The 25115-nt window shown below is 40.7% G+C and overlaps 1 protein-coding gene across 3 annotated transcripts in view; it reads left to right on the top strand.

Annotated features, from left to right (window-relative positions):
• LOC124121190 (calcium/calmodulin-dependent protein kinase kinase 1-like) overlaps window positions 1-25115 on the top strand; it is a 226473-nt gene that overhangs the window by 58139 nt on the left and 143219 nt on the right. For all 3 annotated transcript variants that reach the window (XM_048396109.1, XM_048396111.1, XM_048396108.1), the window contains one exon: window positions 18823-18910. In XM_048396109.1, coding sequence (XP_048252066.1) covers window positions 18823-18910 — 88 coding nt within the window. The remainder of the gene's footprint in view (window positions 1-18822; window positions 18911-25115) is intronic.

Raw genomic sequence — 25115 nt, 5'->3', positions numbered from 1 at the left:
TACCTGTGACAGTGTATCCTTCTATCTGACCTGTATCTTACTTACCTGTGACAGTGTGTCCTTCTATCTGACCTGTATCTTACTTACCTGTGACAGCGTATCCTTTTATCTGACCTGCAGTTACTTACCTGTGACAGTGTATCCTTCTATCTGACCTGTATCTTACTTACCTGTGACAGTGTATCCTTCTGTCTGACCTGTATCTTACTTACCTGTGACAGTGTATCCTTCTATCTGACCTGTATCTTACTTACCTGTGACAGTGTATCCTTCTATCTGACCTGTATCTTACTTACCTGTGACAGTGTGTCCTTCTATCTGACCTGTATCTTACTTACCTGTGACAGTGTATCCTTCTGTCTGACCTGTATCTTACTTACCTGTGACAGTGTATCCTTCTATCTGACCTGTATCTTACTTACCTGTGACAGTGTATCCTTCTATCTGACCTGCAGTTACTTACCTGTGACAGTGTATCCTTCTATCTGACCTGTATCTTACTTACCTGTGACAGTGTATCCTTCTGTCTGACCTGTATCTTACTTACCTGTGACAGTGTATCCTTTTATCTGACCTGTATCTTACTTACCTGTGACAGTGTATCCTTCTATCTGACCTGTATCTTACTTACCTGTGACAGTGTATCCTTCTATCTGACCTGTATCTTACTTACCTGTGACAGTGTATCCTTCTATCTGACCTGTATCTTACTTACCTGTGACAGTGTATCCTTCTGTCTGACCTGTATCTTACTTACCTGTGACAGTGTATCCTTCTATCTGACCTGTATCTTACTTACCTGTGACAGTGTATCCTTCTATCTGACCTGTATCTTACTTAACTGTGACAGTGTATCCTTCTATCTGACCTGTATCTTACTTACCTGTGACAGTGTATCCTTCTATCTGACCTGTATCTTACTTACCTGTGACAGTGTATCCTTCTATCTGACCTGTATCTTACTTACCTGTGACAGTGTATCCTTCTATCTGACCTGTATCTTACTTACCTGTGACAGTGTATCCTTCTATCTGACCTGCAGTTACTTACCTGTGACAGTGTGTCCTTCTATCTGACCTGTAACTTACTTACCTGTGACAGTGTATCCTTCTATCTGACCTGTATCTTACTTACCTGTGACAGTGTATCCTTCTATCTGACCTGTATCTTACTTACCTGTGACAGTGTGTCCTTCTATCTGACCTGTATGTTGCTTATTGTATTGTCTTTTTCGACTTTCACTAGCCCAGGAAATTTAAATGAAAAAGAAAAAAAACAACAACATTACCTTAGGGTTGAGTACAAGCCTACTCCATATTTATTGTGTAATACCATAGGGTCGAGTACAAGTCCACCCATATTTATTGTGTAATACCATAGGGTCGAGTACAAGCCCACCCATATTTATTGTGTAATACCATAGGGTCGAGTACAAGCCCACCCCATATTTATTGTGTAATACCATAGGGTCGAGTACAAGCCCACCCCATATTTATTGTGTAATACCATAGGGTCGAGTACAAGCCCACCCCATATTTATTGTGTAATACCATAGGGTCGAGTACAAGCCCACCCCATATTTATTGTGTAATACCATAGGGTCGAGTACAAGCCCACACCATATTTATTGTGTAATACCATAGGGTCGAGTACAAGCCCACCCATATTTATTGTGTAATACCATAGGGTCGAGTACAAGCCCACCCCATATTTATTGTGTAATACCATAGGGTCGAGTACAAGCCCACCCATATTTATTGTGTAATACCATAGGGTCGAGTACAAGCCCACCCCATATTTATTGTGTAATACCATAGGGTCGAGTACAAGCCCACCCATATTTATTGTGTAATACCATAGGGTCGAGTACAAGCCCACCCCATATTTATTGTGTAATACCATAGGGTCGAGTACAAGCCCACCCATATTTATTGTGTAATACCATAGGGTCAAGTACAAGCCCATCCCATATTTATTGTGTAATACCATAGGGTCGAGTACAAGCCCACCTATAATTATTGTATAATACCATAGGGTCGAGTACAAGCCCACCCCATATTTATTGTGTAATACCATAGGGTCGAGTACAAGCCCACCCCATATTTATTGTGTAATATGCCATAGGGTTGAGTACAAGCCCACCCATATTTATTGTGTAATACCATAGGGTCGAGTACAAGCCCACCCCATATTATTGTGTAATACCATAGGGTCGAGTACAAGCCCACCCCATATTTATTGTGTAATACCATAGGGTTGAGTACAAGCCCACCCATATTTATTGTGTGATACCATAGGGTCGAGTACAAGCCCACCCTTATTTATTGTGTAATACCATAGGGTCGAGTACAAGCCCACCCATATTTATTGTGAAACACCATAGGGTCGAGTATAAGCCCACCCCATATTTATTGTATAATACCATAGGGTCGAGAACAAGCCCACCCATATTTATTGTGTAATACCATAGGGTCGAGTACAAGCCCACCCTTATTTATTGTGTAATACCATAGGGTCGAGAACAAGCCCACCCCATATTTATTGTGTAATACCATAGGGTCGAGTACAAGCCCACCCCATATTTATTGTGTAATACCATAGGGTCGAGTACAAGCCCACCCCATATTATTGTGTAATACCATAGGGTCAAGTAGAAGCCCACCCCATATTTATTGTATAATACCATAGGGTCGAGTACAAGCCCACCCCATATTTATTGTGTAATACCATAGGGTCGAGTAGAAGCCCACCCCATATTTATTTTTAATACCATAGGGTCGAGTACAAGCCCACCCCATATTTATTGTGTAATACCATAGGGTCGAGTGGAAGCCCACCCCATATTATTGTGTAATACCATAGGGTCGAGAACAAGACCACCCCATATTTATTGTGTAATACCATAGGGTCGAGTACAAGACCACCCCATATTTATTGTGTAATACCATAGGGTCGAGAACAAGCCCACCCCATGAATCGTGTGATGTTGCATGGGCAGCCAGACAGTGGCTGTCATGTCCTTGACAGATGTTGCAGTTGTTGCTCTGGTTTAAAGAAATGGCCTTGTCTGGTGTTGGCAATGTCTTTGAATAAGCAGCCCCTATTCATTTCTTCATGATATGTTTTATAGCATGTTTGAGTGATATAGTATGGTTTCACGCCGCTTTTAGTAATATCACAGCAGGGGGACACCAGAAATGGGCTTCACACATTGTACACAGGTCAGGAATCACATCCGGGTCTTCAGTGTGATGAGTGAACACTTGCACCACAAGGATACCCCACCAGTATTGTGGCTATTGGGGTTATGAAGGACCAGAATTTCTTTTAAAAAATCCAACCTTTGGATCCAAGGAAAAGAATGAATCCCATCTTCTGGAATGTTTTGGTTTGGTTTAATGACAACTTTTATGTATTCATTCAAAGAGTGTCTTTCAGTGAAATTGTTCTTAATATCATTTCCAAGGATTGGTAGTCTGTGCCGTAATCTGATTGGTTGAAGAACATTGTTAAATGTGTTTTCAAAGCCTGGAAGTCTTCTGGACTTTTCACTGTGTATTGATAATTTTCTTATAAGCATTAGCTCCAAATATTTAAAACATGACATACAGTATTGGGACTTGAATATCGCACCCCTTTTCATTTTGAGTTTTCTCATAGATATCAAGGTGCTACAAAGAATAGTTAGGCCATACAAGATTCAACCATATGAAACAAGTGCATTTTGATATCACTTTTGTACGTGGTCATCAAATGAACACAGTAGAGCATGGTTATTATGGATGCAGCATTCTAATGGCTGGAATGAACTGCTTTACTGTATATTATCATATAGAATCCATGCAAGTGACAAATTCTGTATCATGAATTAATGGCAAGACCGAATTGATTAATCACCAAATAATACCTGACATAGTAACGAATCAGTGGTGAATCAATCAATGTAACCACCCCATTGTCACTACAGTACACAGATTTGTGACCCCCAATATATCAAACAAATTTCAACAGTCCTCCCTTGCAGTTTCTTACAGCAGTGTCTTAATTGTTTTCATACCTTGATGAAAGTGCTGTTGGATAATTCATTAAAATACCACACTCATCTCTTTTGATCTGAAAAATATCAACACTTTTCCATAGCGGTAGAAAACCTCTTCGACAAGCCTTGGACTTTTGCAACTTTTTCTCACTTGTGTTGTGATATATTTTAGATTAAAAGAGACTTTCGTGACATTGTCTAGTTGTCATTTTTGATGAGTGAATCCTTATTAATCAGTGGCTTGTACAGTCCTAAGGCCCAAGCCAGGCTAGAAAATGCAATGAATGATGAATAAATAAATCAATCAAATGTAACCTCTTTGTTCCAGAGTAAGATATTTTGAAAGACAAGTACAGGCTAGTGTGTGAATAAGGTCTTGGCAAAGACAGAAACTATGCTTCTTTATTTGAGGATGTTTTAGATGTTTTGAGTTAGGATATGACTGCCCTTGGGATTTCTTTGTAAACCTCATATTGATTTGTTCTGAAGTCTGCATGATCAAGCTATGTCCTGTAACAGTGTACCATCATTATTAACAAAAGTTACTGACATGTCAACTATTGTGTCAGACATTAACTGAAGGGCCAACATTTCGTCTGTACACATTCACTTTGTATTCAGACACTTCAGACACCCATATACCAAAGGAGAAGGTATCTACACTGAAGGTCAAGATCTCTTCCAAAATCTATGTGAAAAATATTTATGAATATAACTTGGGGTAATTTGGGCTTATATCTTAAACACATGAAACTAACGTTATATTTCTGTATGATCACAGCAGTACTGAAACATCTTGATCAACTTTGTAGATAAATCCCATGGCAACACTGTGTTACAAAAACCTACTGGATCTTTTTGAAAACCTAGGTGAGTCTGAAACTAAGTGAATTACACATAACTGTGATGGAAGTGCCCATTACCCCTTGGCAATTGAGTGGCAGTAGTAGATGACGAACTCTTCAGCATAATAGAGCATGGAATCTACAAGTACGTAATGCCCTTTGTACTGGAGTAATTGTCAATCTAAATAATTGGATTCATTTGCCAGTGTTATGTAAAACTGCATCCCATTACATGAAGTCCTGACACTGGTAATGAACCTCCTATGACCAGAGACCAATACACTGTACACACAGAGACCATTGCTGCTGACCCACACAGACCCATACAGCTGACCCCCACAGACCCATACAGCTGACCCACACAGACCCATACAGCTGACCCACACAGACCCATACAGCTGACCAACACAGACCCATACAGCTGACACACACAGACCCATACAGGTGACACACACAGACCCATACAGGTGACACACACAGACCCATACAGCTGACACACACAGACCCATACAGCTGACACACACAGACCCATACAGCTGACACACACAGACCCATACAGCTGACACACACAGACCCATACAGGTGACACACAGACCCATACAGCTGACACACACAGACCCATACAGCTGACACACACAGACCCATACAGCTGACACACAGACCCATACAGCTGACACACACAGACCCATACAGCTGACACACAGACCCATACAGCTGACACACACAGACCCATACAGCTGACACACACAGACCCATACAGACGACACACAGACCCAAACAGGTGACACACAGACCCATACAGGTGACACACACAGACCAATACAGGTGACACACACAGACCCATACAGACGACACACAGACCCACACAGACCCATACAGCTGACACACAGACCAATACAGCTGACACACACAGACCCATACAGCTGACACACACAGACCCATACAGGTGACACACAGACCCATACAGGTGACACACAGATCCATACAGCTGACACACACAGACCCATACAGCTGACACACACAGACCCAAACAGTTGACAAACACAGACCCATACAGCTGACACACAGACCCATACAGCTGACACACACAGACCCATACAGCTGACACACACAGACCCAAACAGTTGACACAAACAGATCCATACAGCTGACACACAGACCCATACAGCTGACACACACAGACCCATACAGCTGACACACACAGAACCCAAACAGCTGACACACACAGATCCATACAGGTGACACACAGACCCATATAGCAGACACACATAGACCCATACAGCTGACACACACAGACCCAAACAGCTGACGCACAGAGACCCATACAGCTGACACACAGACCAATACAGCTGACACGCACAGACCCATACAGCTGACACACACAGACCCGAACAGCTGACACACACAGACCCATACAGCTGACACACAGACCCATACAGCTGACACACACAGACCCATACAGCTGACACACAGACCCATACAGCTGACACACACAGACCCATACAGGTGACACACAGAGACCCATACAGCTGACATTCCCAGATCCCTACAGCTGACACACACAGACCCACACAGCTGATACACACAGACCCATACAGCTGACACACACAGATCCATACAGCTGACACACACAGACCCATACAGGTGATACACAGAGACCCAAACAGGTGACACACAGAGATCCCTACAGCTGACACACACAGACCCATACAGGTGACACACAGAGACCCATACAGCTGACATTCCCAGATCCCTACAGCTGACACACACAGACCCACGCAGCTGATACACACAGACCCACACAGCTGACACACATAGATCCATACGGCTGACACACACAGACCCATACAGGTGATACACAGAGACCCAAACAGGTGACACACACAGATCCATACCGCTGACACACACAGACCCATACAGGTGACACACAGAGACCCATACAGCTGACATTCCCAGATCCCTACAGCTGACACACACAGACCCACGCAGCTGATACACACAGACCCACACAGCTGACACACACAGATCCATACAGCTGACACACACAGACCCATACAGGTGATACACAGAGACCCAAACAGGTGACACACACAGATCCATACAGCTGACACACACAGACCCATACAGCTGACACACAGAGATGCATACAGCTACTGTACACACATCCACTGATGGCTACTGTCAGTGTACACACATCAGCTGATGGCTACTGTCAGTGTACACACATCAGCTGATGGCTACAGTCAGTGTACACACATCAGCTGATGGCTACAGTCAGTGTACACACATCAGCTGATGGCTACAGTCAGTGTACACACATCAGCTGATGGCTACAGTCAGTGTACACACATCAGCTGATGGCTACAGTCAGTGTACACAAATCAGCTGATGGCTACAGTCAGTGTACACACATCAGCTGATGGCTACTGTCAGTGTACACAAATCAGCTGATGGCTACAGTCAGTGTACACACACCCGCTGATGGCTACAGTCAGTGTACACACATCAGCTGATGGCTACTGTCAGTGTACACAAATCAGCTGATGGCTACAGTCAGTGTACACACATCAGCTGATGGCTACAGTCAGTGTACACAAATCAGCTGATGGCTACAGTCAGTGTACACACATCAGCTGATGGCTACTGTCAGTGTACACAAATCAGCTGATGGCTACAGTCAGTGTACACAAATCAGCTGATGGCTACAGTCAGTGTACACACATCAGCTGATGGCTACTGTCAGTGTACACAAATCAGCTGATGGCTACAGTCAGTGTACACACATCAGCTGATGGCTACAGTCAGTGTACACAAATCAGCTGATGGCTACAGTCAGTGTACACATATCAGCTGATTGCTACTGTCAGTGTACACACATCAGCTGATGGCTACAGTCAGTGTACACACATCAGCTGATGGCTACAGTCAGTGTACACACACCCGCTGATTACAGAGCCTGTCTTCCATACACTGAACTCAGACTGTCAATGAGATAATTGATCTGAAAAATAGGTATACGTCTAGTTTACTTAGTCTGATACTTATCATGAATAATTGATGCGAGTCACAATGTCTGAGCGTTAGTGTTTGTCTGGGTACAGGAAGTAGTGACATAGTTGATAGATGTCTTGCAATTTACAGCTGTTGCTCGGATAATCAGTGATGTAGAAACTGCTGGCATTCACAGGTTTCACACATTCACAAGGGCTTCATAACTGCATTCTCAGGTTTCACATTCACTAAGGCTTTATAACTGCATTCTCAGGTTTCATACATTCACTAAGGCTTTATAACTATATTCTCAGGTTTCATACATTCACAAAGGTTTTATAACTGCATTCTCAGGTTTCAGATTCACCAAGGCTTTATAACTACATTCTCAGGTTTCAGATTCACTGAGGGCGGTCGGGTAGCCTAGTGGTTAAAGCGTTCGCTCGTCACGCCGAAGACCCGGGTTCGAATCCCGACATGGGTACAATGTGTGAAGCCCATTTGTGGTGTCCCCCGCCGTGATATTGCTGGAATATTGCTAAAAGCGGCGTAAAACCATACTCACTCACTCAGATTCACTGAGGCTTTATAACTACATTCTCAGGTTTCAGATTCACAAAGGCTTTATAACTGCATTCTCAGGTTTCATAGATTCACAAAGGCTTTATAACTGCATTCTCGGGTTTCATAGATTCACAAAGGCTTTATAACTGCATTCTCAGGTTTCAGATTCACAAAGGCTTTATAACTGCATTCTCAGGTTTCATAGATTCACAAAGGCTTTATAACTGCATTCCCTGGGGTCACAGATTCACAAAGGCTTTATAACTGCATTCTTGGGTTTCATAGATTCACAAAGGCTTTATAACTGCATTCTCAGGTTTCAGATTCACAAAGGCTTTATAACTGCATTCTCAGGTTTCAGATTCACAAAGGCTTTATAACTCCATTCTCAGGTTTCATAGATTCAGAAGGGCTTTATAACTGCATTCTCAGGTTTCATAGATTCAGAAGGGCTTTATAACTGCATTCTCAGGTTTCATAGATTCAGAAGGGCTTTATAACTGCATTCTCAGGTTTCAGATTCACAAAGGCTTTATAACTCCATTCTCAGGTTTCATACATTCACAAGGGCTTTATAACTGCATTCTCAGGTTTCAGATTCACAAGGGCTTTATAACTGCATTAGTCCATTTAAATCATGAATGACAACCAACATAAAAATGTATTTATGCAAAATCTCATTCATAAGGCATTTTGTTTTCTATATCCTTCCAGTGTTCCAGATGTCAAAATAGCCCCTGCAGAGCATGGTTTTCATTTTGACTGTTGTATTCCAAGTGAATAATTTCACCAGTGTCGTTACTCATTCCCTGTGCAGAGTTGCGTCACTAAGACATGTCGGCACCCTGTGATCGTTGGTTTTGAATACCATATTCTCTGTGATAGTTTGTTAACACCACACCTATGCTGGAGGGTTTCATCACAGTGATAAATGACATTGATATTATGACACTGTTGACTGTGAACTTCTGCATTCAGCATGTCAAACATTAATGTTTTGTGACTCCTTGCTGTGGAGCTGTGTAGAAACTAGACTGATCACAAATATATTTATCCTTTTCTTATTATCTATTGTCCTTGGGTGAGTAAACTATAAAAATCTACAGATCTCAGGCCAAGGGAAATTGTTTCAATCTTTCATTAAATTAGGCATATTTATATATACTCAGAATTAAAATCCAAATTATAAGTGGGGCGGTCGGGTAGCCTAGAGGTTAAAGCGTTCGCTCGTCACGCCGAAGACCCGGGTTCGATTCCCGACATGGGTACAATGTGTGAAGCCCATTTCTGGTGTCCCCCGCCGTGATATTGCTGGAATATTGCTAAAAGCGGCGTAAAACCAAACTCACTCACTCACCAAATTATAAGTACATTTGATAAAGATTTGCTGTGATGAAAACCTGTGCAAGATTGGTCAATCCCATGGGATTTAACCAACCAGCAGTCAGATACATTCAGCCAACAAGATTAGTATTGGTTAAGATGTATTCAGTCAAAATACAAATGTTTTGAAATCTGAAGAAGATATTTCTGGTGATTTCTTGTTCGTCCTATTTGTTTGGCAGTTCATTTTGTAATTTTTTGCAGTTTTGTTTAGTCTTGTGTTTGTACATACTGGCTCTGAACTAAATATTGTCCATCTAACCTCATGAAGGTTATCCAGCATGAAACTTTTAACTTAGAAATTGCTTCAATAAAAAACTTTAGAGCTACATGTAAATATGAAAAACATTAGAGCTACATGTTGATATAAAAAAATTAGAGCTACGTGTTGATGTAAAAAATTAGAGCTACATGTTGATATGAAAAACATTAGAACTACGTGTTGATATGAAAAACATTAGAGCTACATGTTGATATGGAAAACATTAGAGCGACATGTTGATATGAAAAACATTAGAGCTACATGTTAATATGAAAAACATTAGAGCTACATGTTAATTTGAAAAATCATTAGATCTACATGTTGATATGGAAAAACATTAGAGCTACATGTTGATATGAAAAACATTAGAGCTACATGTTAATATGAAAAACATTAGAGCTACATGTTGATATGAAAAACATTAGAGCTACATGTTGATAGGAAAAAACATTAGATCTACATGTTGATATGGAAAAACATTAGAGCTACATGTTGATATGAAAAACATTAGAGCTACATGTTGATATGAAAAACATAAGAGCTACATGTTGATATGAAAAACATTAGAGCTACATGTTGATATGAAAAACATAAGAGTAACATGTTAACATGAAAAACATTAGAGATGCATGTGTACCAAACTTCCAGACACAATTTTACTCACAGAAATCTGATCTGGCTTTGTAGCTAGAATTTTTGTACACATGCAACTCTAATGTTTTTCATGTTAACATGTTACTCTAATGTTTTTTTGTAATATGTCACATACTGTGTGCAACCTTGATACCCTGTTGTAATATGTCCCATACTGTGTGCAACCTTGATACCCTGTTGTAATATGTCCCATACTGTGTGCAACCTTAAGACCCAGTTGTAATATGTCCCATACTGTGTGTTACCTTAATACCCTGTTGTAATATGTCCCCCACTGTGTGCAACCTTAATACCCAGTTCAAATATGTCCCATACTGTGTGCAACCTTGATACCCTGTTGTAATATGTCCCATACTGTGTGCAACCTTAATACCCAGTTGTAATATGTCCCATACTGTGTGTTACCTTAATACCCTGTTGTAATATGTCCCATACTGTGTGTAACTGTGATACCCAGTTGTAATATGTCCCATACTGTGTGCAACCTTAATACCCTGTTGTTATATGTCCCATACTGTGTGCAACCTTAATACCCTGTTGTAATATGCCCCCCACTGTGTGCAACCTTGATACCTTGTTGTAATCTGTCTCATACTGTGTGTTACCTTGATACCAAGTTGTAATATGTCCCATACTGTGTGTAACCTTGACCCCAAGTCTTAATATGTCCCATACTGTGTGCAACCCTGATACCCTGTTGTAATATGTCCCATACTGTGTGCAACCTTAATACCCAGTTGTAATATGTCCCATACTGTGTGCAACCTTAATACCCAGTTGTAATATGTCCCATACTGTGTGTTACCTTAATACCCTGTTGTAATATGTCCCCCACTGTGTGCAACCTTAATACCCTGTTGTAATATGTCCCACACTGTGTGCAACCCTGATACCCTGTTATAATATGTCCCCTACTGTGTGCAACCTTAATACCCTGTTGTAATATGTCCCATACTGTGTGTAACCGTGATACCCAGTTGTAATATGTCCCATACTGTGTGCAACCCTGATACCCTGTTATAATATGTCCCATACTGTGTGTAACCTTAATACCCTGTTGTAATATGTCCCTCACTGTGTGCAACCTTAATACCCTGTTGTAATATGTCCCATACTGTGTGCAACCTTAATACCCTGTTATATGTCACATACTGTGTGCAACCCTGATACCCTGTTGTAATATGTCCCCTACTGTGTGCAACCTTAATACCCAGTTGTAATATGTCCCATACTGTGTTTAACCGTGATACCCTGTTGTAATATGTCCCATACTGTGTGCAACCCTGATACCCTGTTATATGTCACATACTGTGTGCAACCCTGATACCCTGTTGTAATATGTCCCCTACTGTGTGCAACCTTAATACCCAGTTGTAATATGTCCCATACTGTGTTTAACCGTGATACCCTGTTGTAATATGTCCCATACTGTGTGCAACCTTAATACCCTGTTGTAATATGCCCCCCACTGTGTGCAACCTTGATACCCAGTTGTAATATGTCCCATACTGTGTGCAACCTTGATCCCAAGTGGTAATATGTCCCCTACTGTGTGCAACCTTGATACCCTGTTGTAATATGTCCCATACTCTGTGAAACCTTGACCCCAAGTTGTAATATGTCCCATACTGTGTGCAACCCTGATACCCAGTTGTAATATGTCCCATACTGTGTGTTACCTTAATACCCAGTTGTAATATATCCTCACTGTGTGCAACCTTAATACCCAGTTCAAATATGTCCCATACTGTGTGCAACCTTGATACCCTGTTGTAATATGTCCCATACTGTGTGCAACCTTAATACCCAGTTGTAATATGTCCCATACTGTGTGTTACCTTAATACCCTGTTGTAATATGTCCCCCACTGTGTGCAACCTTAATACCCTGTTGTTATCTCTCCCATGCTGTGCGCCACCCTGATACCCTACTGTAATATGTCCCCTACTGTGTGCAACCTTAATACCCAGTTGTAATATGTCCCATACTGTGTGTAACCGTGATACCCAGTTGTAATATGTCCCATACTGTGTGCAACCTTAATACCCAGTTGTAATATGTCCCATACTGTGTGTTACCTTAATACCCTGTTGTAATATGTCCCATACTGTGTGCAACCTTGATCCCAAGTGGTAATATGTCCCATACTGTGTGCAACTTTGATACCCTGTTGTAATATGTCCCATACTGTGTGTAACCTTGATCCCAAGTTGTAATATGTCCCATACTGTGTGCAACCCTGATACCCAGTTGTAATATGTCCCATACTGTGTGCAACCTTAATACCCAGTTGTAATATGTCCCATACTGTGTGCAACCTTAATACCCAGTTGTAATATGTCCCATACTGTGTGCAACCTTAATACCCAGTTGTAATATGTCCCGTACTGTGTACTGTGTGCAACCCTGATACCCTGTTGTAGTATGTCCCCTACTGTGTACAACCCTGATACCCTTTTGTAATATGTCCCCTACTGTGTGCAACCTTGATCCCAAGTTGTAATATGTTCTGTACTGTGTGCAACCTTGATACCCTGTTGTAATATGTCCCATACTGTGTGTAACCTTGATCCCAAGTTGTAATATGTCCCATACTGTGTACAACCCTGATACCCTGTTGTAATATGTCCCATACTGTGTGCAACCTTAATACCCTGTTGTAATATGTCCCATACTGTGTGCAACCTTAATACCCATTTGTAATATGTCCCATACTCTGTGCAACCTTGATACCCAGTTGTAATATGTCCCATACTGTGTGCAGCCTTAATACCCAGTTGTAATATGTCCCCCACTGTGTGCAACCTTGATACCCAGTTGTAATATGTCCCATACTGTGTGCAGCCTTAATACCCAGTTGTAATATGTCCCCTACTGTGTGCAACCCTGATACCCTGTTGTAGTATGTCCCATACTGTGTGTAACCTTGATACCCAGTTGTAATATGTCCCATACTGTGTACAACCGTGATACCCTGTTGTAATATGTCCCCTACTGTGTGCAACCCTGATACCCTGTTGTAATATGTCCCCTACTGTGTGTTACCTTAATACCCTGTTGTAATATGTCCCCCACTGTGTGCAACCTTAATACCCAGTTGTAATATGTCCCCTACTGTGTGCAACCTTAATACCCAGTTGTAATATGTCCCATACTGTGTGCAACCTTAATACCCTGTTGTAATATGTCCCCCACTGTGTGCAACCTTAATACCCTGTTGTAATATGTCCCCCACTGTGTGCAACCTTAATACCCTGTTGTAATATGTCCCATACTGTGTGCAACCTTAATACCCTGTTGTAATATGTCCCCCACTGTGTGCAACCTTGATACCCTGTTGTAGTATGTCCCATACTGTGTGTAACCTTAATACCCTGTTGTAATATGTCCCCCACTGTGTGCAACCTTAATACCCTGTTGTAATATGTCCCCCACTGTGTGCAACCTTAATACCCTGTTGTAATATGTCCCATACTGTGTGCAACCTTAATACCCTGTTGTAATATGTCCCCCACTGTGTGCAACCTTGATACCCTGTTGTAATATGTCCCCCACTGTGTGTAACCTTAATACCCTGTTGTAATATGTCCCACACTGTGTGCAACCCTGATACCCTGTTGTAATATGTCCCATACTGTGTGCAACCTTAATACCCTGTTGTAATATGTCCCCCACTGTGTGCAACCTTAATACCCTGTTGTAATATGTCCCATACTGTGTGCAACCTTAATACCCTGTTGTAATATGTCCCCCACTGTGTGCAACCTTAATACCCTGTTGTAATATGTCCCATACTGTGTGAAACCTTAATACCCTGTTGTAATATGTCCCATACTGTGTGCAACCTTAATACCCTGTTGTAATATGTCCCCCACTGTGTGCAACCTTAATACCCTGTTGTAATATGTCCCATACTGTGTGCAACCTTAATACCATGTTGTAATATGTCCCATACTGTGTGCAACCCTGATACCCTGTTGTAATATGTCCCATACTGTGTGCAACCTTGATACCCAGTTGTAATATGTCCCATACTGTGTGTAACCTTGATACCCAGTTGTAATATGTCCCCCACTGTGTGCAACCTTGATCCCAAGTTGTAATATGTCCCATACTGTGTGCAACCCTGATACCCTGTTGTAATATTTCCCCTACTGTGTGCAACCTTGATCCCAAGTGGTAATATGTTCTCTACTGTGTGCAACCTTGATACCCTGTTGTAATATGTCCCATACTGTGTGTAACCTGGCCCCAAGTTGTAATATGTCCCATACTGTGTACAACCCTGATACCCTTTTGTAATATGTCCCATACTGTGTGCAACCTTAATACCCTGTTGTAATATGTCCCATACTGTGTGCAACCTTAATACCCAGTTGTAATATGTCCCATACTCTGTGAAACCTTGATACCCAGTTGTCATATGTCCCATACTGTGTGTAACCTTAATACCCTGTTGTAATATGTCCCATACTGTGTGCAACCTTAATACCCTGTTGTAATATGTCACATACTGTGTGCAACCCTCCCTCTCTCTGTCTCTCTCTCTCTCTCTCTCTGGTTTATTACTAAACAATCACTGCTCATTAGCATGCATGGATTAATATGAAGTCATCACTGCTCTAGAACATGATTGGTTAATATTGAGTCATTCCTGCTGTGTAGCATGAGTTGTTTATTGCTAAGTGATCACGGTGTGTAAGTGGTTTGATACTCATACTTACCCAGAAAGGAAGCCGTGGAGAAGGTATTTAATGTTCTGTTATGCTCTTGGGAATTACAGTGTTTCTAGAAATACCACGGCTTTCCTTTTGTCTGTTCTTTCAGTCTATCATCCAAGTGCTGATGTGGAATGAGCCCTTGCATAATGCTGGATTCTGATTCTGAATAAATAACTACAACTTGTTAAATATCCCATATCCATCTATCATCCAGTGATGGTATGCACGTCTGGCATCATGTTCATGTTCGAAAACTTTAAAATTGTCTTACTGAGCTGCTGTAATGTTCTGTCAACATGTGTGACCCACTTGAGCTGACATTCTCGCACTCACCAATGTTGACTTCTAATATTGTTGACTTGCATTTGTTAAAGTTTATTAATTATATGCAGCAACATGTTTTGCATGTTTTTGTGTAAGTGAAAATGAAAGTGATACAAATATACTAAATTATTAATAGTGAACTATTTTACACAATCTGATGTCGTGAAAAAGTTGTTTGATTGCTGTTGTGTAGGGATACATTAGTTTTCCTTCAGGAAATATTAACCGTAATTCCCCATAGCTCGTTTGTTACTCTCATAGTCATCAGGTGAAATGAAAGCCAGGTCAAAATCAATAAGCAGCCAACTGGTCAGTTGGAAGTATGTCGCAATTAGTCTTGAGATGGGTATCCTGATGGTATCTTCAACATATTGATAGTTTTCAGTGAAATTGAAAATGCATGATGAGATTCTGTAAATACAGTGAGTGAAGGCAAGGGAGACTATACAACTGCATGAAAACATGAACCAGCAGTTATGGAATGTAACACATATGTGTTGTTGAACAGTTGATCCCTTTTTAGAAAATGTCTTTGACTGCTTGATGACAATAACCTGCACAGGTATTGTTAAATATAACATGGTCATGTTGAACCATACTCTGCCAAGGATCCTGGTTGTGCTTAGACCTAGTTGAGCACAAAGTCCAAAGCATTGCTGGTATGTTTGTGATGGAAGGCTGTCAGAATGACAACCAGCAGACAGAAATCAATGACTGATGTTGTGATACTTACTGGAGCCATCTTCAGTTTATGTCATGTAACTAACTGTAGCGGGTTGATGTCTTCTTTATTCAGCTCCTTGGCAACAGGCCAGCAGTGTCATCTTATTTTACTTCCGGAATCGTTTCTTTCAACTTATGGCTAATCAAATGTGTATGAACTCTGTTGTAATTGGTAGCAACACAACAGGTCTCACATTGATTTTTCAGCCAGTTTCAAGCAGAACAAGGATGAAATATATGTTTTATTACATCGGAATGTCTGCCTTTTTCGTTTTCGATGTTCTTTCCTTTGAACTGATTGACTATTCATGATTGTCCCTCAGACAACAAGAAGTCATCAAAGTTAAAGTTTGAGTTTGATGTTTGAAATATTTAAGAATCTTTTCCCCCATCTGAAACTTTGATATACATGTTTAAGTTTGGTCTTTGAAATGTTTCCATGGAAAGCACCATGACTTTCATCCACAACTTGAACTGGGTAAACTGATTCTGTTCATATTTATTCAGTGTGCAAAAAATGTAAGTTTATTTGGGCCCACAAGGCCCAGAGATATAACAATGACTTTCAATGGTACTTACTTTCATTTAACTGCCTGAAACTTTACATTAATGTTCATCACAATAAATGGGCGTACTTACTGACAAAGAATCTGGCCTTTTGTCAGAGGCCTTGACATTACTTGATCTACTGAGTCAGTTAGTCCTAACAAATTATGCAGAAAATATTTGAATATCAATGTTGTCAGCAGAATACATCAGATTGCAATGTTTGTTAACATATTTTATTTCCAGGTCAGAATAGGTCCCCAGCAATCTGTGCTTGTCCTAAGAGACACTTTTGGGGATCAGGTGGCCAAGCTCATGGACTCGGTTGTGGGGCTGTCATCTAACCTTGCTCACAATATCCATCACTGGACTTTTATTTTTAACAACCCACGTCATATAGCTGGAATATTGCTGAGTGTGTTGTGAAACAACACACAAACACACCCACACCCACAGAGCCATGTTGAATAGCATGCCGTCCATGTTGTGAAGGGATGAGATGAGAGTCACAAGGAGATCTGCTGACACATTCAGTCATGTCCCCATCACACTGCATATTGTTCTTGTCGTTACTATTCTGCTGCTCATATTGATTTCACTTAACAGGGTAATTAAAGTGGACACATTGATTATTTGTGGGTAAGACAGGGTTGTCAGTTCAAATCAGTTCAGTTTCTAGTCAGTTCAGATTGATGCCAGTGAATATGGGCTACCAAATGGTCAAATATATTATATCCTAGATAGGACAAAAGTTTGATAATGTCAAATTCAAGATGTGTTAGCGGTGGCCCATGGCCCAGTTGTCTAAAGCACTGCAATTCACTGTATGGAGACACGTCTCTTGGACATTCCATAGACCTATGATCCTGGGTTAGAATCCCGGTTTGCCCTGATTAAATTTCTAGGTTTGTGAGCACCATACCCGTGTTTGTGGGTGTCTCGTGAGTGGTGAGCCAGCCAGTGAGTGTGAGACGTGCTGCCTGGCTGTCATTAGTTGCATGTCAACAACAAGCCAGGTTTCAGCTGTGAATGGAATCTCCATACATTATGTAACATTGATGCCTTTGTTTATCAGTTGGGTTATTAGATATAGTTGAAAGCCTGGTTGCTGGTCAAAATAAAAGTAAGAATAGACTCTTCAAAATAAGTATGTTTTTTTATGGGTGTGAGGATGAGAAATATGAATGTTACAAATGTTATATTTTGGATAACGCTTTCTTCGTGAAGTACAGATTCTATTACTTTTTGGGGTTGAGTGCCATCCGGGATTCAAACCTGCACTGCCAGAGTGAGGCACCTAATTGCCAGCACACAAAGTCAGCGATCTAACCCACTCAGCCACCGAGGCTTCCACAAAAATGAAAGTCCAACAACTGGTAGTCTTGATCACAAACTTTGTGTACCCTCTGACAAGTGTTAATTGGCACGGCTTCCATGGCTGAAAGCTATGAACACAGTGCCATTTAGAAAGTGGTCATATGTAACAAATCGGACTGGATTGTTGGTAATAATATCAATCACTTGTTTATTTGGTCCAGATTTTATTATTCACGGGCCACCTTCAGGCATATATGGAATATTGCTATGTGTAGTGTTAAACAACAAACAACAAGATCATATGTTCAGTATGAAGATATCTTCAGTCCTTTCATTATTAAATATGTAAGAAATAACACTTTTTTGACAATTTTGTGTGTGTGCGTGTTACTACAGTAGATTATGCATGAGGTACTGTTGGTGATTTATGTGTGTGCTTGTCTGTCAATGCAGGTGCCAGTGGCTTCTGCTCATCTGCGGAACCAGTTCAGCAGATATACCGGCCACGCAGTCGCAGGGCGCCAAAGATTGGAGATATCAGGTATGTGGTGGTGTATCAATAAAGATGGGAAGCAGTTAATTCAGTATGGAAAATATGTTTATCATCTAGTGAAGACGGAGCAATATGTAACATACAGATGTCAAGTCCAACTGGACAACTGCCCCAGTGACTGACCAGTCAGACAGAACAGCATTTGTGATAGATTGTGTGAGAAAATAAAGGGTGTTTCTGCTGTGGTATATTAATCTATGCACCCTCTTAATCTTTTGCCATTAGGTTTATGATCCCAGGACTGTATTTTTATTCTAAATTTCAACCACATATATATCCAACAATTCCGGGAGTAATCGACGGTATGTAACTTGTCTGACTAATCAGGTGAGATACTGGAGTATAATACACTACACCCTATCAGAAAGGGTCCTAAAATACCCAAGTTCCTCCATTTTTTGACAGAGTAAGGACTTGCTGACAAGCACTAGATCCACATCAGATTTATTTGTTCACATGTTTTTAACACTGTGTTGTCTGCTTCTTACATTGTATTGTTACTGACACATTATTGCCATTCAGTCCTGCTAGTCATCATATGGGCTTGCCTTTGTTTGTGTATACAGCGAGTGACGTCACCAGTTTTCGGCGTTATGTATGGAAGCCTGTGCTTGCCATTATAAAGCCCATTCAGATAACCACAATAGTTCCAACACATCAATGCTTGGGTGGGACTCAATCACTCCTCTTTACTGGGGACAGACGAAATCAGCATGTCAAGTTGTGCAAAACTTTGAATACACCCATTGTTGACAGGACATGCAGTGTGCCCGCCTCATGAATGTAAGACTATCTCTTTGTAAGTTCCTGGGTGTCCTAGGTTTTCAGCCCACAGTCTTACTGACAGGTTTCTTAACCTTGGCCCCTTAACATTCTCTAAAACATCTCCGCCACATTACTGACGAGCTGCTGTCAGATCAGTAGTTTCAGATGCTGACTGGGGTTTGAATGACAGAAATAGAGCCACAGAAACATTGATGATGAATTCAGAGTGAAAAAGAAATATTCTTGATCGTCAGGAATGCAGATAAGATGTTGTGTGGCACCATTGTGGAGTTGACGACTTTGCAGACGATCTTGCAAACTTTTTTTGTTGTGCTAACCATTCCTCCAGACACCCTGAGGTATTTGTGATTTGCAGCAGTTCAGCCTGTTTCCAAGGACCCGTAACACCTACTGTCGAAGGTGGGAGTAGGAGGTTGGTGTGGGGTGGTAAAAAAGGAAAACAGTGTTGCTTTCCTTAGGACATAGGCTAAGTCCAAGTTCTATGTCAGATTTGTGGCCATCATACAAGACAAAAAGTGTAGTGTCAGTACTGCCTGTGTTTGAATATCAGAAATGGAGGAAAATAATTCCCTGTAACACTAACAACTCCAATCATTGTTACTGTTTTGGATTTAACGGACGTAGTAGCAGCCTAGGGTTGTAAGTGGCAGATGGTAGGAGCTTCATGTGTCCATGTGAAGACCCTTTTCATCAATGGTTTAGATGTGGCCTTGCATGAAACATTAATCAACTGCTTCCTGAGTTGCAAATCTGACATATGTGTACTCTAACATCCTGAATAGCAGATCTAGGACGACCCAACGTTTGGTGTACACTTGATTACTAAATAGAATGCACTGGTCAAATCATCTTGACTGTTTGTTACATGATAGGTCCCTCTACTCGAAGACATTCCCTGCAATTGATAAAGCAACCATGAATGCCTAATATTCTATGATTTTAGCTCAGACTTTTCTGGTGTCCCCCGCCGTGATATTGCTGGAATATTGCTAAAAGCGGCGTAAAACCATACTCACTCACTCACTCAGACTTAATTTTGAGGATAATGTGGCTGTTAAAACAAAACTGTCTACTTAATGCTATGACATGCACTGCATTATCAATTCCAAGTAACAATGGTCCCGAAGGGTTTGTGTACTTTCTTTTTCCATTGGCAACTGGACATTACCAGTTTTGGTGCAGACTATTTTGTAGAATTGTAACAGACTTACCTGTTCAGGAAGTGCCTGTCTTGATTCTCAAACCAAACTAAACAGTGGTTCATAGCTGTGTTATACTTGGGAGGGATGTTGATAGTGTTGACTATTAAACCAAACAGTGGTTCATAGCTGCGTTATACTTGGGAGGGATGTTGATAGTGTTAACTATTAAACCAAACAGTGGTTCATAGCTGCATTATACTTGGGAGGGATGTTGATAGTGTTGATTATTAAACCAAACAGTGGGTCATAGCTGCGTTATACTTGGGAGGGATGTTGATAGTGATAGTGTTGACTATTAAACCAAACAGTGGTTCATAGCTACTTTATACTTGGGAGGGATGTTGATAGTGATAGTGTTGACTATTAAACCAAACAGTGGTTCATAGCTGCATTATACTTGGGAGGGATGTTGATAGTGATAGTGTTGACTATTAAACCAAACAGTGGTTCATAGCTGCGTTATACTTGGGTGGGATGTTGATAGTGTTGACTATTAAACCAAACAGTGGTTCATAGCTACGTTATACTTGGGAGGGATGTTGCTAGTGATAGTGTTGACTATTAAACCAAACAGTGGTTCATAGCTGTATTATACTTGGGAGGCATGTTGATATTGATAGTGTTGACTATTAAACCAAACAGTGGTTCAGGGCTGTGTTATAATTGGGAGGCATGTTGATAGTGTTGACTATTAAACCAAACAGTGGTTCATAGCTGTGTTATACTTGGGCGGGATGTTGATAGTGTTGACTATTAAACCAAACAGTGGTTCATAGCTACGTTATACTTGGGAGGGATGTTTATAGTGATAGTGTTAACTTTTAAACCAAACAGTGGTTCATAGCTGCGTTATACTTGGGCGGGATTTTGATAGTGTTGACTATTAAACCAAACAGTGGTTCATAGCTACGTTATACTTGGGAGGGATGTTGATAGTGATAGTGTTGACTATTAAACCAAACAGTGGTTCATAGCGGTGTTATACTTGGGAGGCATGTAGATAGTGTTGACTATTAAACCTAACAGTGGTTCATAGCTGCGTTATACTTGGGAGGTATGTTGATAGTGATAGTGTTGACTATTAAACCAAACAGTGGTTCATAGCTGTGTTATACTTGGGCGGGATGTTGATAGTGTTGACTATTAAACCAAACAGTGGTTCATAGCTACGTTATACTTGGGAGGGATGTTGCTAGTGATAGTGTTAACTTTTAAACCAAACAGTGGTTCATAGCTGCGTTATACTTGGGCGGGATTTTGATAGTGTTGACTATTAAACCAAACAGTGGTTCATAACTACGTTATACTTGGGAGGGATGTTGATAGTGATAGTGTTAACTATTAAACCAAACAGTGGTTCATAGCGGTGTTATACTTGGGAGGGATGTTGCTAGTGATAGTGTTGACTATTAAACCAAACAGTGGTTCATAGCTGTGTTATACTTGGGAGGCATGTTAATAGTGTTGACTTTTAAACCAAACAGTGGTTCATAGCTGTGTTATACTTGGGAGGGATGTTGATAGTATTGACTATTAAACCAAACAGTGGTTCATAGCTGTGTTATACTTGGGAGGCATGTTGATAGTGTTGACTATTAAACCAAACAGTGGTTCATAGCTGTGTTATACTTGGGAGGCATGTTGATAGTGTTAGTGTTGACTATTAAACCAAACAGTGGTTCATTGCTGCGTTATACTTGGGAGGCATCTTGATAGTGATAGTGTTGACTATTAAACCAAACAGTGGTTCATAGCTGTGTTATACTTGGGAGGGATGTTGATAGTGTTGACTATTAAACCAAACAGTGGTTCATAGCTGTGTTATACTTGGGAGGCATGTTGATAGTGTTGACTATTAAACCAAACAGTGGTTCATAGCTGTGTTATACTTGGGAGGCATGTTGATAGTGTTAGTGTTGACTATTAAACCAAACAGTGGTTCATTGCTGCGTTATACTTGGGAGGCATCTTGATAGTGATAGTGTTGACTATTAAACCAAACAGTGGTTCATAGCTGCGTTATACTTGGGAGGGATGTTGATATTGATAGTGTTGACTTTTAAACCAAACAGTGGTTCATAGCGATGTTATACTTGGGAGGGATGTTGATAGTGATAGTGTTGACTATTAAACCAAACAGTGGTTCATAGCTGTATTATACTTGGGAGGCATGTTGATAGTGATAGTGTTGACTATTAAACCAAACAGTGGTTCAGGGCTGTGTTATAATTGGGAGGCATGTTGATAGTGTTGACTATTAAACCAAACAGTGGTTCATATTTGCGTTATACTTGGGAGGGATGTTGATAGTGATAGTGTTGACTATTAAACCAAACAGTGGTTCATAGCTGTGTTATACTTGGGAGGCATGTTGATAGTGTTGACTATTAAACCTAACAGTGGTTCATAGCTACGTTATACTTGGGAGGTATGTTGATAGTGATAGTGTTGACTATTAAACCAAACAGTGGTTCATAGCTGTGTTATACTTGGGAGGGATGTTGATAGTGTTGACTATTAAACCAAACAGTGGTTCATAGCTGCATTATACTTGGGAGGGATGTTGATAGTGATAGTGTTGACTATTAAACCAAACAGTGGTTGATAGCTGTGTTATACTTGGGAGGCATGTTAATAGTGTTGACTATTAAACCAAACAGTGGTTCATAGCTGTGTTATACTTGGGCGGGATGTTGATAGTGTTGACTATTAAACCAAACAGTGGTTCATAGTTGTGTTATACTTGGGCGGGATGTTGATAGTGTTGACTATTAAACCAAACAGTGGTTCATAGCTACGTTATACTTGGGAGGGATGTTGATAGTGATAGTGTTAACTATTAAACCAAACAGTGGTTCATAGCTGCGTTATACTTGGGCGGGATTTTGATAGTGTTGACTATTAAACCAAACAGTGGTTCATAGCTGTGTTATACTTAGGAGGGATGTTGATAGTGATAGTGTTGACTTTTAAACCAAACAGTGGTTCATAGCGGTGTTTTACTTGGGAGGGATGTTGATAGTGATAGTGTTGACTATTAAACCAAACAGTGGTTCATAGCTGTATTATACTTGGGAGGCATGTTCATAGTGATAATGTTGACTATTAAACCAAACAGTGGTTCAGGGCTGTGTTATAATTGGGAGGCATGTTGATAGTGTTGACTATTAAACCAAACAGTGGTTCATATCTGCGTTATACTTGGGAGGGATGTTGATATTGATAGTGTTGACTATTAAACCAAACAGTGGTTCATAGCTGTGTTATACTTGGGAGGCATGTTGATAGTGTTGACTATTAAACCAAACAGTGGGTCATAGCTACGTTATACTTGGGAGGGATGTTGATAATGATAGTGTTGACTATTAACCAAACAGTGGTTCATAGCTGCGTTATACTTGGGAGGGATGTTGCTAGTGATAGTGTTAACTATTAAACCAAACAGTGGTTCTTAGCTGCGTTATACTTGGGCGGGATGTTGATAGTGTTGACTATTAAACCAAACAGTGGTTCATAGCTACGTTATACTTGGGAGGGATGTTGATAGTGATAGTGTTGACTATTAAACCAAACAGTGGTTCATAGCTGTGTTATACTTGGGAGGGATGTTGATAGTGATAGTGTTGACTATTAAACCAAACAGTGTTTCATTGCTGTATTATACTTGGTAGGCATGTTGATAGTGATAGTGTTGACTATTAAACCAAACAGTGGTTCATAGCGGTGTTATACTTGGGAGGGATGTTGATAGTGTTGACTATTAAACCAAACAGTGGTTCATAGCTGCGTTATACTTGGGAGGTATGTTGATAGTGATAGTGTTGACTATTAAACCAAACAGTGGTTCAAAGCGGTGTTATACTTGGGCGAGATGTTGATAGTGTTGACTATTAAACCAAACAGTGGTTCATAGCTACGTTATACTAAGGAGGGATGTTGATAGTGATAGTGTTGACTATTAAAGCAAACAGTGGTTCATAGCTGCATTATACTTGGGAGGGATGTTGATAGTGTTGACTATTAAACCAAACAGTGGTTCATAGCTACGTTATACTAAGGAGGGATGTTGATAGTGATAGTGTTGACTATTAAACCAAACAGTGGTTCATAGCTGTATTATACTTGGGAGGCATGTTGATAGTGATAGTGTTGACTATGAAACCAAACAGTGGTTCAGGGCTGTGTTATAATTGGGAGGCATGTTG

The sequence above is a fragment of the Haliotis rufescens genome, unplaced genomic scaffold, assembly GCF_023055435.1.
Source record: "Haliotis rufescens isolate VD_foot unplaced genomic scaffold, xgHalRufe1.0.p SCAF_15, whole genome shotgun sequence".
Taxonomy (NCBI): Eukaryota; Metazoa; Mollusca; class Gastropoda; order Lepetellida; family Haliotidae; genus Haliotis; species Haliotis rufescens.
The sequence above is the reverse complement of the archived record's forward strand: the minus strand, read 5'-3'. Positions and strand labels throughout refer to the sequence as shown.